Source organism: Egretta garzetta, unplaced genomic scaffold, assembly GCF_000687185.1.
Source record: "Egretta garzetta isolate BGI_Z169 unplaced genomic scaffold, ASM68718v1 scaffold306, whole genome shotgun sequence".
Lineage (NCBI taxonomy): Eukaryota > Metazoa > Chordata > Aves > Pelecaniformes > Ardeidae > Egretta > Egretta garzetta.
Genome location: NW_009260131.1, coordinates 391,176 through 410,925, shown reverse-complemented (window position 1 = coordinate 410,925; position 19,750 = coordinate 391,176). Strand labels below are relative to the sequence as shown.

The 19,750-nt window shown below is 42.3% G+C and overlaps 1 protein-coding gene across 3 annotated transcripts in view; it reads left to right on the top strand.

Moving 5' to 3' along the window:
• The window catches only part of DAAM2 (dishevelled associated activator of morphogenesis 2), a 202,438-nt gene that overhangs the window by 169,917 nt on the left and 12,771 nt on the right, over positions 1-19,750 (top strand). For 2 of the 3 annotated variants that reach the window (XM_009641546.1, XM_009641544.2), the window contains 7 exons: positions 977-1,083; positions 9,882-9,966; positions 11,557-11,663; positions 12,384-12,472; positions 13,245-13,413; positions 15,180-15,287; positions 16,752-16,812. In XM_009641546.1, the coding sequence (XP_009639841.1) occupies positions 977-1,083; positions 9,882-9,966; positions 11,557-11,663; positions 12,384-12,472; positions 13,245-13,413; positions 15,180-15,287; positions 16,752-16,812 (726 nt within the window). The remainder of the gene's footprint in view (positions 1-976; positions 1,084-9,881; positions 9,967-11,556; positions 11,664-12,383; positions 12,473-13,244; positions 13,414-15,179; positions 15,288-16,751; positions 16,813-19,750) is intronic. The other variant, XM_009641545.2, reaches the window with a different exon arrangement.

Genomic DNA, 19,750 nt, shown 5'->3' with positions numbered 1-19,750 from the left:
GACATGCATTTTTGAAGAGGTTCCAGCAGCAGTTAGCTGGGAAAATAAAAAACGTCCTGTTTCCAATTCCCTCTTCTCTGTTGGTAACTGGAGAGCTATTATCCAGGATTAACACCTTTTATCATCACCTCTACTTCCCTTTAAGGAATGGTGTTAAAAATACTCAAAGTAACTACAGAAAGCCAGTCTCTGAAAGTGAAAAAAATCCCATGGCTCTGGTGTGTAGGCAGGTCAAGGAGACAGAGGCTTCTGGATGGTCAGACTGGGTTTGCAAATAGTTTCTCTCTGTGTGCTGTGACAAACATTTTGGATGGGGATTTTCCAGGTGATGAGCTTGGCAATGGGGATATACAGAGAACTTTGATACAAAGGGTGGTTTCTGTATGATTAAAGGTATTAATTTTAAAAAGAAAGTCTAGTTCAGATGTAGATGTTGACCATTTATTAAGATATATTTAGTAAGAGAAATGCCATCTTGTGCTATTGTTTGCATCTCTTGTATAATATGGATTGGACTGGTCCAGTGGCAGCCTTAAGAGGTGATGGAAGGATTTTTCCTGGTTGGGCTGCAGCCTTTCAGGAATGCTGTGTAACCCCTGCAGGAGGCATCTGCTGAAGGATATGCTGTGACATCAGTGGGTGTTAGCATAATGTGCTTTATTTCCCTGTCATGCCAGTCTTGCACAATAACATAGTAATAATAATGTAACTGTTTGTAGAGTGAGGCCAATAGGTCAGAATCAGGTCCAGTATTTGGAATCAAAGATGATCTTATAGGTGGTAATGAATAACGTTTTGTCTGGTAATACAGGAGCTACCTACGTGTTTTCTGCCCTTCCTGTCTCCTTTTCTCACCATGTGGGTGGATTTTCCCAGGTTGGGATGGGTTTTGTTCATTACAGTCAGCTAAGTCTATTAGTCTTGGGTGAGAAACATGATACTAATTGTTCCCCCCTCCCTTTTGAATTATATGCAGAAAGAGATGGGTTCAACAGAAGACCTTTACCTCTCCACACGAAAGGTGAAAGAGCTCTCTGTGATTGACGGCCGGAGGGCCCAGAATTGTGTCATTCTCCTTTCCAAGTAAGTGTACTAAGCCTTAGCTCACAGGGTATCCTGTGGTCAATGTAGAGGCAAGAGGGGATGGAATTAAACAAATGAGAATGTTTCTTTTCTCACCTAGACCTGCTGTCTAATACCTGCATAGCTTCAGAGAAACTACTCTTGCAGTATCATAAAAGCACGTGTCTCTCTGAAGTGTTAGCTCACTTAATAAACACATACACACACGTTTTCTGCATTAAACAGATAGACATAGACACCAAGATCTATCTGCAGACTCATCATCAGAAAACTATCAGTACTCATAGGTAGATGAAAGCAGCTCACGGGCAGTGCTTGCACTTCACTGTAAGTGATGTGTCCCACATGCTCTGTGTGTGCCATTTGTCTCTGCTCTGTATGTTTTTTAATAAATGTTGCTCTGAGCATCTCCCTGGAATACAGCAGAGCTGAGAGCAGCGTTCATCTTTGTCGTTTTTGACTGTTGGTGAGAAGAGTGGTAAATATAAAAAGGCATACTAAAGAATTAGGTCTTGTATTTGTAAATTAGGTTTTGGAAGCCAGGAGTTGCCTTTACATGCTCCTGCAATGATTCTAATGCCTTCAAATGCTGTGGCATCAGGTCCCTCTATATGCTTTTCATGCCTTTCTACCAACATGAGTGCTGGGCTGGATGTCTGTCCCTAAGCATCAAATCTGTGCAGACACTAATGCACCTGAGAAAGTTGCCTTTCCTTCCACAAGAGAGACAGCAGGGCTGGATATAGATCCTGGGAAAGCTGTGGCAGTACTGAGCAATAAAACTGTTTCACTGATCAGTAGAAAATGTGTGTTCGTGTGGATGCGATTGCTTGTCTGCTCTAGCAAACTAACAGTTAAAAGCAAAGTTGCAGCCAGACCACCAGGACTGAAGTGAGTTCTTTCCATTGCTTAGTGAAACCCACGGAGGCTCTCATTATGCTACTTATGTGGCATTAGCCTGCATGTCAGCAGGACCCCCCTCCATCCAAACCAACGATGAGGGAAGGCTTACATTTCTCTCTCTGCAGCAGTTGCCAGCGCATGTCTTTACTGGTGTTGGCAGCTGACTGCAGGCTGGGGCAGAGAGATGGGGCGGCATAGAGGCAACTGGATTTTCATGCTGTTTGACAGACCTTCTTAAAGTGTGTCTGGGGTTCAGATTAACTCGTGTAAACACACGGAACGTTGCCTGGAAGTGATAATAATATGTGCAGGTGGCTGAGCTGAGGAGGATCCAGAAAGGTGGTCCATGACTTGATATGAGACTAGCTGTTTATTTGTAAACACTTTCTATCCCCAAAGCAAAAGCAATGTGGACAACAGCAGTACATGTTTTTCACCATTCAGCTTTTCTGCTGTGCAAGTCCGGCCCATTCTTACCTGAGAGGAATCTTCTCTAAACAGTGAGAGAGAGAAAGGACAGTCTCTGTGGTTTGTCTTCCCCTCTGCTGCCTTCAACAAAGTGGCATTGAAGTATGAACCTTGAATTTCAGGGTACACAGTGTGTACCAGGTGTGCCATGAAGCCAATCCACCTCAAGTTGCTAGTCTGGACTCAAACCAGAGGTGAAAAGCTGTGGTTTGTAACTGCCAACTTCTCCACTAGGAAATATCCTGATCTTACTGTTAGCAGGCCTAACATGGATGATAGAGTTTTGGAGACTGAGCTCACTGTCCCTAAGGAGCCTGCCAGTTTGCATTGTGCCCTGTTAACTTCGCTGTGCTGTGCTATGGGAAATGCCAGTCACCAAGGCTATCACGGGCTTAGATCATTTAACGTTTGCAACAGGATATCAGAAATATCTTATAGCTGGGCCTAAGATTGCTATTCCTCCCCAAACTTCCCTTTTAAAGGGAACTAAAAAAGCAAAAATTTTTGGAAATTAAAATGGCACCTCTACATTCATGCCTTTTTCTGCTTTTTGTGCTTATATGGTTTTATTATTAAAGACAGCAATTGAGAAGATTGGCTGCACACAGTAACTGAAAGGGTTTTATGACTCCTGTGCAGTTTTTTTCATTACCCCACTTTTTCCTCCTTTGGGTTAAATCCTGAAGGAAAGACACTCCCAGCCAAAGCATCCCCGGCTGCCGCCATGCCCTTGCTGGTCCTGCAGCACACCTGACATGTGTGCATGTGGGTGTGCACACACAGGCAACGAGAGGGGATTTAAAATTGGTGACAAACAAAGAGAGTTTGTGCAACCCTGAGCTGCAGCCCCAGCTTCCAGGTTGCCACAGCATCTGCCAACAGCTGTTTCCAATTGACTCTTACTGTGCATATATTCCTGTAGTTTATTCCCCCTTTGTTTACACTAAACTGTCGTGTCCTTTAAAGTAAAATAGCTGCATGGGTTGGGTTTTCTTTCCCTCCACTACTCAAATGTTTTTGTTTTACTAACACTGTGTTAGAAGGGGTCAGGCAGAGCTCATATTTCATATGGTCCAACAAGCCAAAACCTAGCTACAGTGAGAAATAGATGTGTCTTGCTTTCTTTCACAGAGACTGAAGCATGGTAGACTGAAAAGAGAAGAAAATTGAATTGCTAGCTAATTGTTGCTGACAGTTAACAGATTTGTAAGCCTTCCTCCCCATTCTCATCTCTATTTTCATACAAAAAGCTCTATTTCAACTACTTGATAGCAGCATCTTTCAGTTTTCCTGCAGTGGAAGCATGTGATTGCCATTCTCTAATGGAGTCTGATGGATGCAGATCAAAGCTCTGTCCCATAGGCCAACTGTAAAGGTTTGAATAGGCACAAGATCAGTTTATCTCACGGTATTTCCAGTAGGTCATAATTCAACCAGGACATGGAACCATCTGTCTGTGGTGAGTCCAGGCACCCACCAGCTTCAGATCTGGCTTTCTGAATGGTGTTTCCAACATACAGTTATTTCTGTCACACTGGAAATCTGCTATCCCTCATGAATTTCCTGATGTCTTTGGTTTCCACCAGGCTCGAGATTTACTGTCATACTTGTGTGGTCTGGAAGAGTCATCCCAGATCCCTGTGTTTCCCTGCTTTCACCTAGCAGCTGGAAATTTCTCTGACCTCTCTCTCTCACCAGTATGGCTTCTCCCTGCCTCCATTACTTAAGTAACAGGGAGTATTTTCACTGCTCTAGTGTTTTTCTTGTACCATATATTTTAAATGTTCTTGGGGAACACTAAATGGTCCTTGCAGAACATGCCTAAGACGTGTGTCTCATGCTGTCTTGCTCTGTGAAATGCTCTGGAGAGGTCCAATTCTATGAGATGCATTGCTCAGAAGGCAGCTGAATGTATACTTAGGGAACTTTTTTGTGCAAGTTATTTTGCACGAATTCCAGCAAAATCATTATGTCAGTGTTCTGAGATGTGGTTGTTATTCCTGTGGCCCAGCTAGTCAGCAGTAACCCTCTCAAGAGGCTGGAAACAGTAGGAGTGCTAGCAAAATGTCATCAAGCTAGTAGTAGCAGAAGGCAGTATCTGATTACACAAAATCGGTTTAAAATGTGAGTATGACAGCAGATGGATACTTTATGTTGTGGCTGTGATGTTTGTGGCTTTCATGATTGTCAGTTCAAACATCTGTCAATGAAGGAGAAGAAAAGGGACATGTGCAGCATTTCCAATCAGAATACTTAAAGAGATGGAGTATTTCTCTCACATAGGTGTGCCTCCTCAGTGCTTCTAAGCCCTTTCAGATCAGACATTAAGAGGACAAGCTATTGAGCCAATGTCAGTCTCCGTGTACTGCCTCTGCTGTGCCTCCAGTCCCCGTGTGCCTTTCTGCTATATGACAATATAGTGTTCACCCTTATTTCAAGATAGATTCCAAACTATGGTGTTTTGAGGTACAGATCATATCTTGATACAGAAACTGCTCACTGGACTCAGCAATTCAGTTCCTCAGTGCTGTCTTAAAAAACACTAGGCAATAAACAGTGCCTCCTGGGTTCCTGGAGAAATATTATGGGTTTAGAGATTTTTATGTTAAGGTCCACAATAAATGGCTTTACCTGCTATTCCGAGTATGATAAACGCCGAGGTTAAATTTAATACATCAGTTGGTGCCATCCTGTCTTAGATCACAACCAAAAATAAGTAGGTAGGGTTGTGATAAACGATGAAACACCTCATTAATATGTCACTGTAATTTGGGGATCCCCAAGTTTAGCCCTGCTTTTCTCTGCTTGGCTCAGAAAAATGGCCATCCCCAGATCCTTCTTGGTAGGAAACTGAGAGTATTTGGATGCAACGTAGCTTGATCACTCATGAGCTTTTGCTGAAGGAGGAAAAGAAAAGAAAAGCCTGTCTCTTTATGCACTTGGAAGAATACTTTCACAGTCAAGTGCTGAAAAGGCACTGGTGGATTTTTTTTCCCAACATGTTGATATAATGGTGTAAGATGTACCTGATAAAATGTCCCAACTGTTATCCACAGAAGGTTAAGGCACTGTCTTCTCCACTGATGAGATGAGTTGGCAGCTGAGGTAAAAGGATGTCAAAAGCGTGACTCCATCTTTCTGTCTTCTGGGTGAACATGTAGTTAGGCCAGCCTGACTCCTGAACACTGCTTCTGAGAGCTGGGAGACATCTCCTTTTCCTGCCTTTGTGGGGTAGTAACAGTGAGCATTCCCCAAACATAGCTATTTAACAGCCTGCAGCTTGGCAGTTGTACAGAGCCTTAGAAGAGCTCAGGAGTTAGAGAAGGTTTATGTCCCAGTCACAGAGTTTGGGAGTGATTTGACTAGTAGCCTATGTGAAATGAGTTGTGGAAATGGAGAAGTATGCAGTCAGTAAAAGCTAAGATTTGGGTGGGCTATACAACTGGCCTTAGGATGCAGCTAAGTATCAGTCAGTGCCTCTCACTGTCACAGCTACTACTGCTGGCATCTTTTGGAAGCACTGTGGTTCAGTTCAGTTTGAAGTAGAAGATAGCCTTCATAAATGATAATGAGTCCCCTTCTCCAAGGCAAAAGGAAGAGTGGGAATGTGATCCCTATAGTATGGGAGCTTAATGTAGCTGCAACAAAACTCTGGGTTCTCTGGTAGTAGGCAAGCATGCTTCTTTCTCAAAAGCTAAACAAGATCCAAAGAACAAGACCATGTAGTAACTCACTTCTTCCTCTGAGGGGGAGATGGCTAATGAGTGACAAGTATTCTGCTTTGATCCATGGGAGGGAGGAATGAAGGGGAAGGTTACTGTGAGAGTTAAATCAATGGGTATATTTAAGGAGGAAAAATGAGCGAGCACTGGATGTCTGTAAGGAAAGTTGATGTAAAACTGCAACATGTCTCCCAGGCATGTTCAGAGTCAGGCTGCTGGCTTTCTCTGAGAGGACGAAACAATAAACCACTTGATGTCTGCAAGTGAAGCTGGTGTTAAATCAGCCGAGGTGTCCTGGGGAGATTAGTGATGAATTACTCTGCAGAGTCAATAGAGATTATTTATGAAGCCGGAGGGGATAGAGGGAGGCAGGCTAAGTACCATATCAGAAGTTATTTGGTACTTGTTGAGCTTTAACATTGCTTGAAGATGACTCAAGCAGTTGGACTTCCATATGCTGCCACCAGATGTACGGGTGAGGGAAGGAGGGAGTATTCTCAGTAAAGATCCTTTTCCTTCCTCATCTGACCAGTGTCAGGCTGCTGTTGAACAAAACCAGTCAATATCTACGCTGTGAATGAATGTACTGCAGCTGAGGGAAGGGACACTGTCTTTTCTTCTGGTCACATTTACTTCCTGAGTTCTGATGCCAGGTTCTGTGTTTAGGTGAAGCATAAGGCAGAGAGAATACAGCTTGAATCATATGTTATTCCGAATTGAGTTGTCTCCAGCAGCTGGAGGAAGAGTGCCTGGATCTGTAAAGCTTGTAAGAAAGTCATTGCAGACTTTCCAACAGATACTGAAATGTAATTTCTGTAGTGTAAATTTTTGTGCCATAATTCCACTTTAATTTTCTGCCTGTCCCATGTGCGTTTTAGGCTCTGAGGGATGCCTCTATCAGTTCTAAATGGAAAGATTTTACGCATCTGCTTTAGGTTCCTCTTTAATCAGTTCACCTGTTTCTGTTTAAAAGCAGCACATCTGTTTCATATTAGATGCTGGCCATCTTTAAGATCTACTGCATGGCTGGGCATGAATTCTGAAAATACAAGAAGAATCACTTGATTAACAATTCTTTGGCTAGTTATTCAGTCAGTTTTTAAGTGGGAAGATCCCTGTTTTGTGCTGTGGATGCTTACAGCTCCTGAAATGCATCCTGCTCCAAAAGAGGAACGAGCCCACTTTGGAAGAGTACGATTGTTTTGCTGTAAATCCTTCTGTACTTGTAATTGGATTGGTAACAATCTAGGATGCACACCTGCAGGCACTGTGACCTTGTTACAGGCCCGTAAGTGACTTAAGTTAAACTGCTTCTCGGCAGGGGGCTGGCAAGCTTTCTGCTTCTCTCTACTGTAGGCTAAACCATTCAAACCAGATGTTTTTCTGCTGATGGCAGGACACAAAATCATCCAAGAAATCAAAGTGTTTCTATAACTGTCTGTCCTTGGGGCTCTCAATTATTTTTGAACAGAAGATGTTTTCAAGTGCATTGAGTGCTGATGAATGGCAGCAAACAGAGGAGCTTGGAGTCTGAAGTCCTCGGGCTCCTGGAGAGAAGAGCAAGATCAGCAATAATACGTGCTACATCATCTGTTGTGTTGACGTACCTCAAACCTGTCTATTTGGTCCTGTTTACTGCACCCCCAAACACGTGCAGAGGGACTTACACTGTGTAATGGGACAGTCAGTATAGCAATTGCTTGAGTTCTTTTCATTGAAAGAACATGAAACTCACCCTCATTTTTTTTTTTTTTTTTTTTTTTATCTTCAGTGAAAGTAGCAACAAAACCCCACCACCACCCTGGTGTTTATGGGTTGGCTTATTGCATCATCCCCTCTGACAAACTGTGAGCCTGTGTCACAAGACCCAGCTAATCTGCAGACTCCAGATTCTGGAAAATGTAAAGGTGCTCTCTAAAGGAAAAATAACCAACAAAATGTAGCATTTAAAAAAACGCAGACACCAAATTCTCTGGGCATGTGTCTGTGAGGAGCCAGGCCCACACCCACCAATATGCTGCTCAGCCCTCAAGTGGTCCCAGGGTTTGATCAGTTTAGCATCACACAACCATGGACTTTACAATTCATGATTATTAAAGACAAAAGAGACCCTTCAGTTTTCTGACTGAGACTGTAGAGCTTTATGTAGAAGGCCATGTCCTGAGGTCTGTTGTTTTGATCTCGAGTCAAACTGATGACCTAAAGTAAAAAATTTCCAGCCTTTTCATTGTAAAACTTCTAATCCTTCTACCTCATCCAAGCATGGCCCAATTATGTAGCTTTTCTGGAAATTCAGTAGCTTTATCTTACTTGGCTGATATCAGTTTGCCCTCTTTGTCAAAAGCAGACACAATGACAAGCTAGGAACAGAGTGAGAGCAATTAGTTCAGAGGTGTAATACTTAAAACCTTTTGAATGTCTGCTGATTCATATTTTAGTTTCCAGCTGTTGGTTATATTGGGCAATACTAAAATGTTTTAAGTTTCTTAGATTTGGTAATATTTCCTGTCTGTAAAAATAAAGCTCGCTCTTTTGCTTTTACGTAGTTCCAAAATACGATTCTATCCAAATGGCAATAGCAATGTGAAATTTCAACATGGAATTTCTTAGCACTGAAAACAAAAACATTCTGCCTCATGCATCAGCCTGTCTCTTATTTATATTTGCATGTTCTCTTTCTGCTGTTAATTAATTATATTGATTGTAGAATGTCCATGTAGGCTACAGACTTCACTTCTCAAGTATTTCTTTTCACATTTTTCTGTTTCAGTGCCAAAATTGAGATTTTCTTGTGGATAGCATTTCCTTTATGGTTCATTTGGTACTCCCCTATTCTCCTGAAATGACTGATGAGGATGTCGTGGGTTGGGGGTGGTGGGGTAGAATTTGTCACTTGTACGTTTGTTCATTGACATCTGCGCTGAGAACCACCAAGTTCATTTCATGGAATCTATCAAACTGCCTCTCAATAATCGCAAATTTTGACTGCTTCTGGTCTGCCCTGGATTTCAAGTGGAGACCTTGAGGGTTTTTTTATTGATGCTGTGTTTCGTTTTAACTGATAATCCCTACTCATTGCACACCATTAATACCTCAGATAATATTAATAAGCTTTTGTTTTCAGAGCTTGTTTCATATTGGATATGAAATATGGGTATGTAGATGCTTTCAATTCCTTCTTCAGCTGTGACTGCTGAGAGAATGAACTTACCTAGTGCAGCCAGTCTTCTTACAAGAAACCCTTTTCTCAGATCTACAGGGAAAGATCAGTCCTGTTGCTTGTTACTCTGGGAGATCCTTTAATATGCACATGCAGAAGTGTAACATGGGCTCACAGTCATTTACAAGTCATGTGGATTTGAGGTTTTTTACAATAGCAAAAGAACTCAATGAGGGAGGTATCCGATATGGAGGAAGCTGGAAGCACTTTTGATCTATGAGGTTCTGATTGTTCCTCATCACCACGTAATTTTTTGATGTGTGTTTGATTAGCAGAAGAAAATAAAAATACATGATCTAGAAAACCTCTGCCTCTGGAACTGGTTCATTCATCTTACTTGAATACTCCAGAGTAGCAGCTTCGTAGTGGAGCTTCCCATGGTTCTTTTGTGCCTTTTTAGTGCAGCTTTTCAGGCTTCCTACTTTCTGAATTGCCACAGTCACTTAAGCTTTGCAATAATGATACAATGTTGATCCTCTTGAAAGGCTGAAGCTGTCTAATGAAGAAATCAGACAAGCAATCCTGAAGATGGATGAACAAGAAGACCTAGCAAAAGATATGCTTGAGCAGGTGAGAAAGATTACTCTCAGTTATGTCTTACTCAATCCTTCACTACTTTTTTGTCACCTAAAGTAAGTGAATATATGTCCTGGCTCTGCTGGTATGTCTGCAGATCTGAACTGGGCCCTATTATGTCAGTGGAGCTGCATATAGGAGCACGAGAGTATTATTTTTCCCCGATGTTGTCAAATATACCTCCCTCACGTAACTCTATTTGTATCAGGTTGATTTCATAACACTTTTCTCTTCTTGATGCAAAATATGCATGATTACAGCTGGTATGAGGTTTCCTTTCACATCTCCTCTTCTCACCTGTGACTTTCCCATAATTTTTCCCATCTCCTCTTTATACTGCTGATTATATTTTGTTGTTGTTATTCTTTTTTTCTTTTCTTAATCTTCCTTCTTTGCCTGCAGTTTTTCCATTGGGAAATGCAGTGAACCAGGCCATGTAGGTCAATGGTTAGAGCCGGGACTAGAAGGGACCTTGCTTTCTAATTTGAATGGTTAGAAAGGGAGTCAGGTACTTCTGTCCCCTGCAGTTGGTTCACTGCGTAGCTTATGAGGAGAAAAAAACCCAGCAGTTAAACCACCATTGCCCAATTTCCCCCACTTATAGAGGGTGAAAGATGATATTTTGACCAAAGATACATACGATAAAGTTCCTTAGGAGTGTGCAAAATGTTCTAATTCTGAACTGCCTGACAAATGCGATTCCTTCTTTGTGTGCAGTCGCAGTATTTAATCATGTACAATAAGCTTTTCCATTTTGGAAATGTATAGCCTATTGGTCATGTTATCTGAATGCTCATAGCAACTCTAGAAGTCACTGCAAGCTTCTGATGGCTCCAGACCTTTGAATATCACATTTTGGGGGAGTGGGATAAAATACTAAAAAGCAGTAAAAAGCAAAGTGCTTTATATGCCTTGCGAGCAGTTTTTGTGGGTGTGTGCTGAGGCTGCGTGCATGGCAATATTTATAACCATACTAAAACACAACTAACACTAGATATGTCAAAAATCTTTCAAAGTATGAGCTTTAAGGTCAGCATATGAATAGCAGCCAGTGTCAGACACATATTCAGTCGTTTGGTTATTGTTTATTGTTTCAGCAGAGTGGGGCAGACCCAAGAGGGAGATAGATGAGGCTTTGTGTGTAGTCTAGAATAGGCACGATGGGTCCTTCACACTGAGGGGGACACATCCTGCTCTTGTTTGCACCAATCTAAACTCCAAGTAATGCTGTGGGAATCAAAGTTCTCTCTGTACTTCCCCTTGAGTAAGTTGCAGTAGCATTCAACCTTTAGGATTTAGCAATGAGAAATTCCCCTTGGAATTAAAAATTAATCTAACGCGGTCAGTGAGGAGTAAAGACAGAACAGCAAGCAAAGGTTTAAAAAAGGTCAGTTTTGTAGCCACAGCTGCACTTTTTTGAAGTTACGGTCACACGGCTGAGTCAACGTAATGCTTCCCCTTGGCAGGGGAAATCTGAGGGCCTTCTCTCTCTCTCTCTGTCAAGGTTTGTTTGTGCCTCTCCGTCCCTCTCGCCTTTTCCTGGGATCTCTCATCTCGGTGTTTGGTTTGTGTCTGTCACTCTAGCTACTGAAGTTTGTTCCTGAAAAGAGCGATACCGACCTGTTGGAGGAGCATAAACATGAAATTGAGCGCATGGCCCGGGCGGATCGTTTCCTCTTTGAAATGAGCAGGTCTGTTTGATACATTATGGGAAAGCACACAGAGGGCTTCTTGGAAGCAGCTGTAATTGTTATTGAAAATGCATCATCTGACACCGAGGGGGAATGTGCAAGAGATTGTGGGCCAGCATTATACCCTGCATTTGCCAGAAGCCCACAAATGTTACAAATGTTTCAGTACATTACAAAAACTTTTTATTGATGATAAACACTCTCCGTGCTGTCATTTAAGGACTAGTCCCCTGATGCCAAGCAGAAATCTGCCTCCGCTGCCTAAACTTGTTCACACAAAAAGGAATTCAGAACCAATTATCAGATGTAGTGTAGCCAGGGATCAAGATTTCATATAGATCCCTTTTTCCATTCAGCTATCCCACCTCCTCATCCTCTGACCTTCTTTCTTGTTCCAACTTTGCTATACCCCCAATCAGGATTAACATTTTGTTCTGCTAATTGAGATGTAGCTGGCATCTCCTGTGACTTTCATATTTTGAGAGCAGTGGGAATTCTTCCACCTCCTTTTCAGCTGTGATCAAAACACGCCTTGAGGTCCTCCATTTTCATAAGAAGGTTGATTATGTAGCATTAGATGTTTGAACTATGTCCATAATCCCATGCATAGGCCTTGTGGGACTTGACATCCAACCATTAGGTTATGTAGGCAGCATACTGGCCCTGGGCTTCAAAATACAGTTGCAGTTCAGTGTTGGCTTTCCTCTACCCTTCATGCAGGATTGACCACTATCAGCAGCGGCTGCAAGCATTATTCTTTAAGAAGAAATTTCCAGAGAGGTTGGCAGAAGCAAAGCCAAAAGTGGAAGGTATGGTTAAAACTTTTGCTAGGAGTTGAGTAGAGGGGCAGGGAAGGTCAAGAGAGGCTTCAAAGGAGGCACTGTTACATGTGTGCTATGGGTGTAGAGCCAGTAAGTCCAAGGCATGTCATGTGCTAAGAAATGAATTCTGTCTGATGCTCTTCTTGTGCCCATTGACTTAGTAAAGTCAGTTTCACAGTCGTTATGCTGTTAATATGACCTGACAGATCTGACAGTGTGCCACCTGGCTGTGCTGAGCTGCCAAAGGTTTTCATGGCCTTTCTGTGCAGGTCAGCCTTCTCTTCTCACCCCCAAGTCCTTGCACCTTCCCTCTCCATGGGGCAGTTAGGTAGACTGACGGGGGGGGGGGGGGGGGGGGGCGGTGTGTATGGCTTCTGTGCCACATCCATGGTTATTGTGGAGAAGAGGTGAGTATATTCTACTCTGCATTTTCAGATGAGCTCAAGCCTTCCCCCTGCTCTCACTGACAATATTTTTAGACTGTGTCATCCAGGAGAATAGCCTTGCTCCTGGGTTCAGAAGAGCATCCTACAGGCTGGATATGTGGTGCAACTTTTTTCCGGTTGTCCTGGTTCTGGGCATGTGGGTGCAGGAAGGACAGTAGTCACACAGACTGTGTTGCAGCATTTGCTGGGCAATAGTCAGATGGGCATTTTAGGGTACTTCAAATTATGGGCCCAAGCATGTTAAAAACAGCCACTGTACAATAATGTGTTCTTTTTTTTTTTTTTTTTTTTTTTTCTCTCTCTCTCTTTTAAAGCCATTCTTCTGGCATCCAAAGAACTCATCCGAAGCAAGCGTTTGAGGCAACTCCTGGAGGTGGTTCTGGCCTTTGGGAATTACATGAACAAGGGCCAAAGGGGAAGTGCATATGGCTTCAAGGTCTCCAGCCTGAATAAAATTGCAGACACCAAATCCAGCATAGACAGGTAGGCTAGAAGGCTGTAAATGGGTTAGTTACTGTGCTGCCTCATCTCTTATCATAGTAATGAAAGTGAATTTTGTTTGGTTTTAGTTCTGTAGACCATTTAAAATAGTATCTTATTTGGCATTTAAGTAGGGCTTTTCACTCTAAAAGATCCTGCAGCAGTTAAGATCGGCTATTAACACAGCACTCAAATTCTGCTGTTTCTCTGGATGATGCATGTCTGTTGTTGGATTGTGTTTCTGCAACACTATGCAAAGATGACAAAATATAGTATTTCACAAATAACTGAAATAAGTTTTGGGGGAAGGATTTCTATGGAATTTGCCCTTTATACCAAAGTTTTATGGCCATGTTTTTGGAAAAAAAGAAAACCAAAAACTCTGACCACAGTTTTATGTGTCCTGTGAAACATGGCATATGTTTCTGATGCAGGACTGTCATGAACTGTCTCTCTACCCACGCCAGTAATGGAACCACAAGGCATAGCTAAGAGAGGCTGAGCCTGGTTGTATCCAGAGCAGTTAAGGAAAACAGCTGAATTTTGGAAGGTAGAGGATGGACGTGGGCTGCAGGTCTTTATAGTGCTACCCCGCGTATTGCCCCACATCCCCATACTGATTCTGGAAATTAAACAGCTGTGACTGGGGAGAGAATACCACTTTTGGGCTCCAGCAGCACTAAGGTTTTCCTTGGAGATCTCCTATAGTGGTTCTTACTAACTTGCATCTTCTTTGACTTGTGAGACCTGCCTGAGACCACAGTTGTGGTGAAATGACTTCAGGCTGTGAATAATGGCAGTAAGAAGCCATAGGAAATTCATCCCTACCTAACAGAGTTTGAACTAACAGAGTTCTGTTTTGACTACCACGATGTCCTCTCCATATTCCAAGGCTAACACTTGTGTAGCTAGTGTTGAACATTTTTTTTTGCCTTAACGTAGCTTGGCTTGATTTTCCATATATTAAATTTCCTATGCAGATTCTGTCCTCTCACAAGTTCCCAGCTTCCAGGCTCTAGTCTGTGTGAAGCAGTGGCCATCTGCTGTCTTGTCTGTCAGTTAACAATGTAACACCCACCTCAAGTAGCTGTTATGGCTGGCTGTTCTCTCTACATACAAAATTCACGGATGCAAAATTCATCATTTACTTTACAAATTTTCTTAAACCTTCTCCTGCATGTCTCATACATCTCAGTTCTATCCACTCCTGCTTGAGCTGCCATTGCTTTTCTAGTAGTGAGCCTGACCACTACTCATAAGTATAGCTATTTCACTACTGTAGGATTTTTCTGCAAAGAAACATTGCTTCTTCAGTCTTCAAGAACCTTTTCCTCCTCTTTGTTAACTCTTATGTTTTTTCTACATTGCCTCACTTCTCTCTTATGAGTTAATGTCATGTTAGTACTATCAGTTGTTTATCCTCTGAAATATCTGGGGTCAAATAGTATACTGTGTTACACAATTATTTTTCTGTTACACCATCTACACAGATGGATGGAAGCATGTTGGTACTTCCAGAATAAATCAAGGCACAATATATTGCTTGAGGTTTTAGGAAGTACGCTTCATAAAGGGCTAATTCCTTTCAGTCTATGATACTTTTCTTTCAATAAGAGAGCTGCTAACTGCTGATATATTGTTTGTTTTGTTCATTCAAGCACATTTCCTACCCAAATATTTTTCACGGATTTGTCACAATCCTCCCACCATCCTTTTCCTTCTCGCCACCATCTTCCTTCTCATTTCTCCCTTCTCCCTTCTTTTTTTAGGAACATTACACTGTTGCACTACTTAATTATGATCTTTGAAAAGAATTATCCAGATATCCTAGATATTCAGTGTGAGTTGCAGCATCTTCCAGAAGCAGCAAAAGTCAAGTAAGTCCAGTCCTATTGCTTGTTCCCAGAGCTGGAGTTCCCCGTGATTTCTGTTAACTTGATGATCATCATTTTTTTCATTGCTGTCTTCTAAACTCGTGGCCAGCCTTACAGCTGAAATGCCTTTGCTCACATCTTTCATGTTATTCAGATGTACATCAACAGAGGATTTTGGTCCACAAACATTTGTAGATAATTCAGTTGATAGCTTTACTCAGCTATGCCTATACCTACTTTATTTCTGAATTAAACATTGTAACTAGACTGCGTGTTGTTTGTAATTCACTCACCATATTCTATTGTTGTTCATCTAAGTCGTGTGCTATTTTTTTCTGGATAATTGAAGGTTTGTTACTAAGGCAGAGTCAGTTAGGCACAGAGGCTATAATAATACCTTTTCAGGAAGATGGTTCAAACTTTTGCACAAATCAGTCTTGCACAGAAATGTGGAAAGCATCATACTCTCTGCACAAATTTCAATGATTTTTTTTCCACTTCTGTAGGTGTTTGTGGAAAATGAATATGCAAGCCATCCCCCAAAATACTAGCATTTTTTTGTTGCTGAGGCACCGCTCGAAAATACCTTTGCATATTATTTGCCCGGCCATGATTCTTTGTATAGGGAACTACTCCAGCTAATAAAAGACAAGTAAAATATAAATCTAGGTTCACACTTAAAGGCATTTATTAAGGCTTTAGTGGTGTTTTTAAGATGTAAATGAGTCACCAAATACTTGGAGGAGATGCCTATTGACTCACAAATAGTTACTAACTAGTTATCTGGAAATGAAAAGTCATTTTTTTCATACAAATCCTAGAAAAACCCTCTTGTTTCTATATGATGAGCAGAAATTCAGTACAACACTTGTGTCTAGGGAAACATGTATTAACATTAACAGTTGGGTTATATGCTCAGTTACAATGTAAGCTTGCAAGGACTACTGTATGGTAGAAATGCAGATGGGAAAAAACTGTATGCACTGTGAGGAAAACAGAAATCACATGTAAATGTACTGCTAGTGGGGTTTAGTAGTTAAGTGGTTCAAGAATCACATGCAGAGATAATCTGAGACCCCAGTAATGTGCATGCTAAAGCTGGGGTCCTTGCTTCTGTGTCAGCTGATTGTTGCAAGCTGGCCATGTGGCATATGCTCCTTGCTGGAGGGTCAGGCTCAGCTCACAGGGCAGATGTTCTGAGGGCAACCCCCCTCTTCCCAGGAAAATCCCAGTCTTCAATGTGACCACAGGCGAGCAGGGTCTGCCGCATCTTACATCTCATACAAAAAGCAGCACAGAGCATTAGCAGACCCCCTTCCCCGTGTTTCTAATCATCTGGCATGGCTGGTGCCAGAGGCCGGATACCAGACTTGATGGGCCAATGGTCTGTTCTGCTGCACAGTTCCTGTATTCCTGTGTAACACTGCTCTTTTTGTTTTATCTGCTCTATGTCTGTCTCCTGTGCAGCCTGGTAGAGCTGGAGAAGGAAGTCAACAACATAAAGACTGGATTGAAAGCTGTTGAAGCCGTAAGTATCTAAAGGTTTCCAAAGTGCCATGCTTAAAATATCTCGCTCAGAATCAGAGGCGCTATATATTTTATGATAAGAGAAAGTGGGCTTTCTTCTTCCATTCCTTTCCATTCCATTCCAGAATGCATTAACCAAGAAAAAACAAATAAAATCTTCTCATGTGGAGCTCCTGCTGATGATCTTAGCAGACTTAAAACTAATGAAAAGGTTGTTTGATCTCAGCATGGAAAGTAAAAGGACAGTTTGACAAACGGCACGGACTGAAAGAAGAAATAAAATTTTTGCTCTTTCTTACTGAGGGATGGCTGGCTGCATTTCACATGGCTCTTGGAGTAGTAGTAAATAGATAGTGCAGTTATATGCATCTCTAACCTGTGCTAAGCACTCCTTGGGAAAGCAAAGGAAAAGACAGACTAGTTAAAGATGAGAGAGCTGAGATGGCAAGCAAAGCAACAATGGTGTTTTTTCCTGCTATTAATAAAAGCCTTTTAAGCTGGGCTTAGGTTGCCTGAATTCAATTCATATTTAGGTAGTGCAGAGCCTTCCATCTCAACAGAGAACAGGACAAATGGTACTTTGATGCAGTTGTGTGCACTGAATTACAAGAGTTAAAGATGAGGGATGGGCCTAAATGGTCCTTGAAGTCACAACTTCATGTGTCAGCTGTGGTTCCCCTACCTGGAAGCCTCCTTTAGTTAACGTGTTGAGTTTGTTCCTGGGGAAAGACTCCAGCCTTCCTGAGGCAGGAGAGCACAGAGCTGGACACAGTGTTCTGTGGCAGGAGGTAGGAACTCTCATATTTCCCTCTTGCTTATGCTGTTGACATATGTGTGTGGCTTTGAAAAACCCTGTGCATTTCGCTCTTCTCTGTCAAATAGCAGCTACAAATACCTACCTATCACACAGGCTGAAGTGAGGAATGGCAAGTTAGTGTTTGCACAGCAGTCGAAAAAGTGAAGATTAGAAGCTAAAGTCACTGTATTGTCTCTGTCCCTTAACGTCTCCCATTGTGCTGGGTTTGGCTGGGACATAGTTACTTTTCTTCATAGTAGCTAGTTTTGGAGTGAGTGAATGGCTGTGTGGTGTTTAGCTGCCTGCCACAACACCCATTGTCTGCACAATAAACATATTCTAACCCTAAGAACATCTTTCTCTCTGTAAGCATAGGAACAAAATCCTACATCCAGGCTGGTGCTGGCAGCTCTTGCCTGTTGGATATACTAAGGCAAGGGTAGTGCTGAGAGACAAAGCAGAGGTCTTTGGAGCTCAGGAAGGTCCCTGCTGTGTTTAGCTGTTCCTTGCCCTTTCAAACAGGGTTTTATTAGCCAGACTTCTTGGTGTCCCTCTGTCTTCAGGATGTTTCACCTGTCTTTTTCAACTCATGTCAGTTACTGCTAGTGGAGCATTCCAGATGAGGAGCATTCTGCACTGGGACTGCTGGCAAGGGAACCAGTTGTTGGGGATTGCATTGGGTGGTTTCTGTGCAAGGATTACCTGTCTACAGGGAACTGACACAAGACCCTCCAGTCCTTCTCATCCACTATGAGACAGACAGCAATGACCTCATTTTCCTTTCACCTGGCCTGAATTTAGTTTGGCTCTGGGGGTAGAGGAAGGGATCTTTGTCCTGTCAGCAGTCCCCAGGCTGTCTGGCTGTCTCCAGAAGTTCATCATGTAATCAGCTGTGAAAAAACAGACTTTCCAAATCTTGTTTTTTGATTGTTGGGGTAAAGGAGAACACAGAATGAGAAGAGATACTGCTGCAAACATGGAGTGCAGTGTTTGGGAATTAAAAGCACCTGTAAATGGAAGGCTGACATGGAGTTCATGACATGAAGAGAGGCCCAGTTTTGGCTGGGACAGACAATTCCCCCCATTGAAATCTGAGTACCTACTTCGGTTTCCTTTCTGTGATCAGGTTGTTTGTCCTTTTGCCTTTACAGCCAATTTTTCTTCTCTTTCCCATACATGGGTTCCATGGGCAACCTCTCCTTCCCATTCAGTCTCCATCTTCCCTCCTCAGTCTTCTCTCTGCCATGGTATTTTTCATCTGCGGCTGCCAGCACCTCCCAGTCTGCTTGCTCAATTCATGGTTTTCTGGCGTGTAAAAAGCAGCACTATAGTAACAATAGAAGATCACTGTCAGGTGGAAGGAGGAGGAGGGGAAGGTGTGATTCTTGATTCCATTCCAATGTGTTCTCACCACAGCCTTGGCTACAGTGACTGAGAATTTTCTTCAAGGCCTCTTAAGAATAGAAAGCTAAAAATAGTTTCACAGTCAGATGTTCTTAAAGGTACTACTAATGCTTTGCTTTCCTGGACTTGCAGCTTCTTTGTAAAAATAAGACATGCTCATTTTCAAGACATACATGCAGCTGTTGCCTTTGTGTAGGATGCTCCCAGAAGGACAGCTAAGTAGTTCTTGGTCTTCTCCAAATCAGGAGGTGAATCCTGTCAGCAGAGCCCTTCTCTCACACAGCAAGGAGATCATAACCACTGCTTGAGAAACCACTGTCATGACTGAATCATTTAATCTCTCTAGAGGATCAGCAGCCCAGCCCACAAGGGGCAGTGCTAGTTTCTAATGTTGTGCTGTTATGAGTAATACAGACCATTTCTAGAAGATACAGGGGAGTTGTTACTTATTCTTGGGCATCGCTTGGGCTGATTACGTAGTCATGCTGGTTATTTGTGTGTGTGTTTTTTATTTGGGAAAAGTTATTCTGAAGGGAAGGACTGAATTGAAATTGAAGGGCAGACCACCTAATCTTAATTTTACTTTGAAAAACGTTGCTCTCCAGTAACAGTCCCAAATGCAGTAACTTTCAACAGTGAGTAAGATGACAGAACTGTTATACTCACCTGCTTGAGGGGGGGAGGAGGGACTGGAGCAACTTCCAGGTAAAATTAGCTCAAAAATTAGAATGGGAAAGAG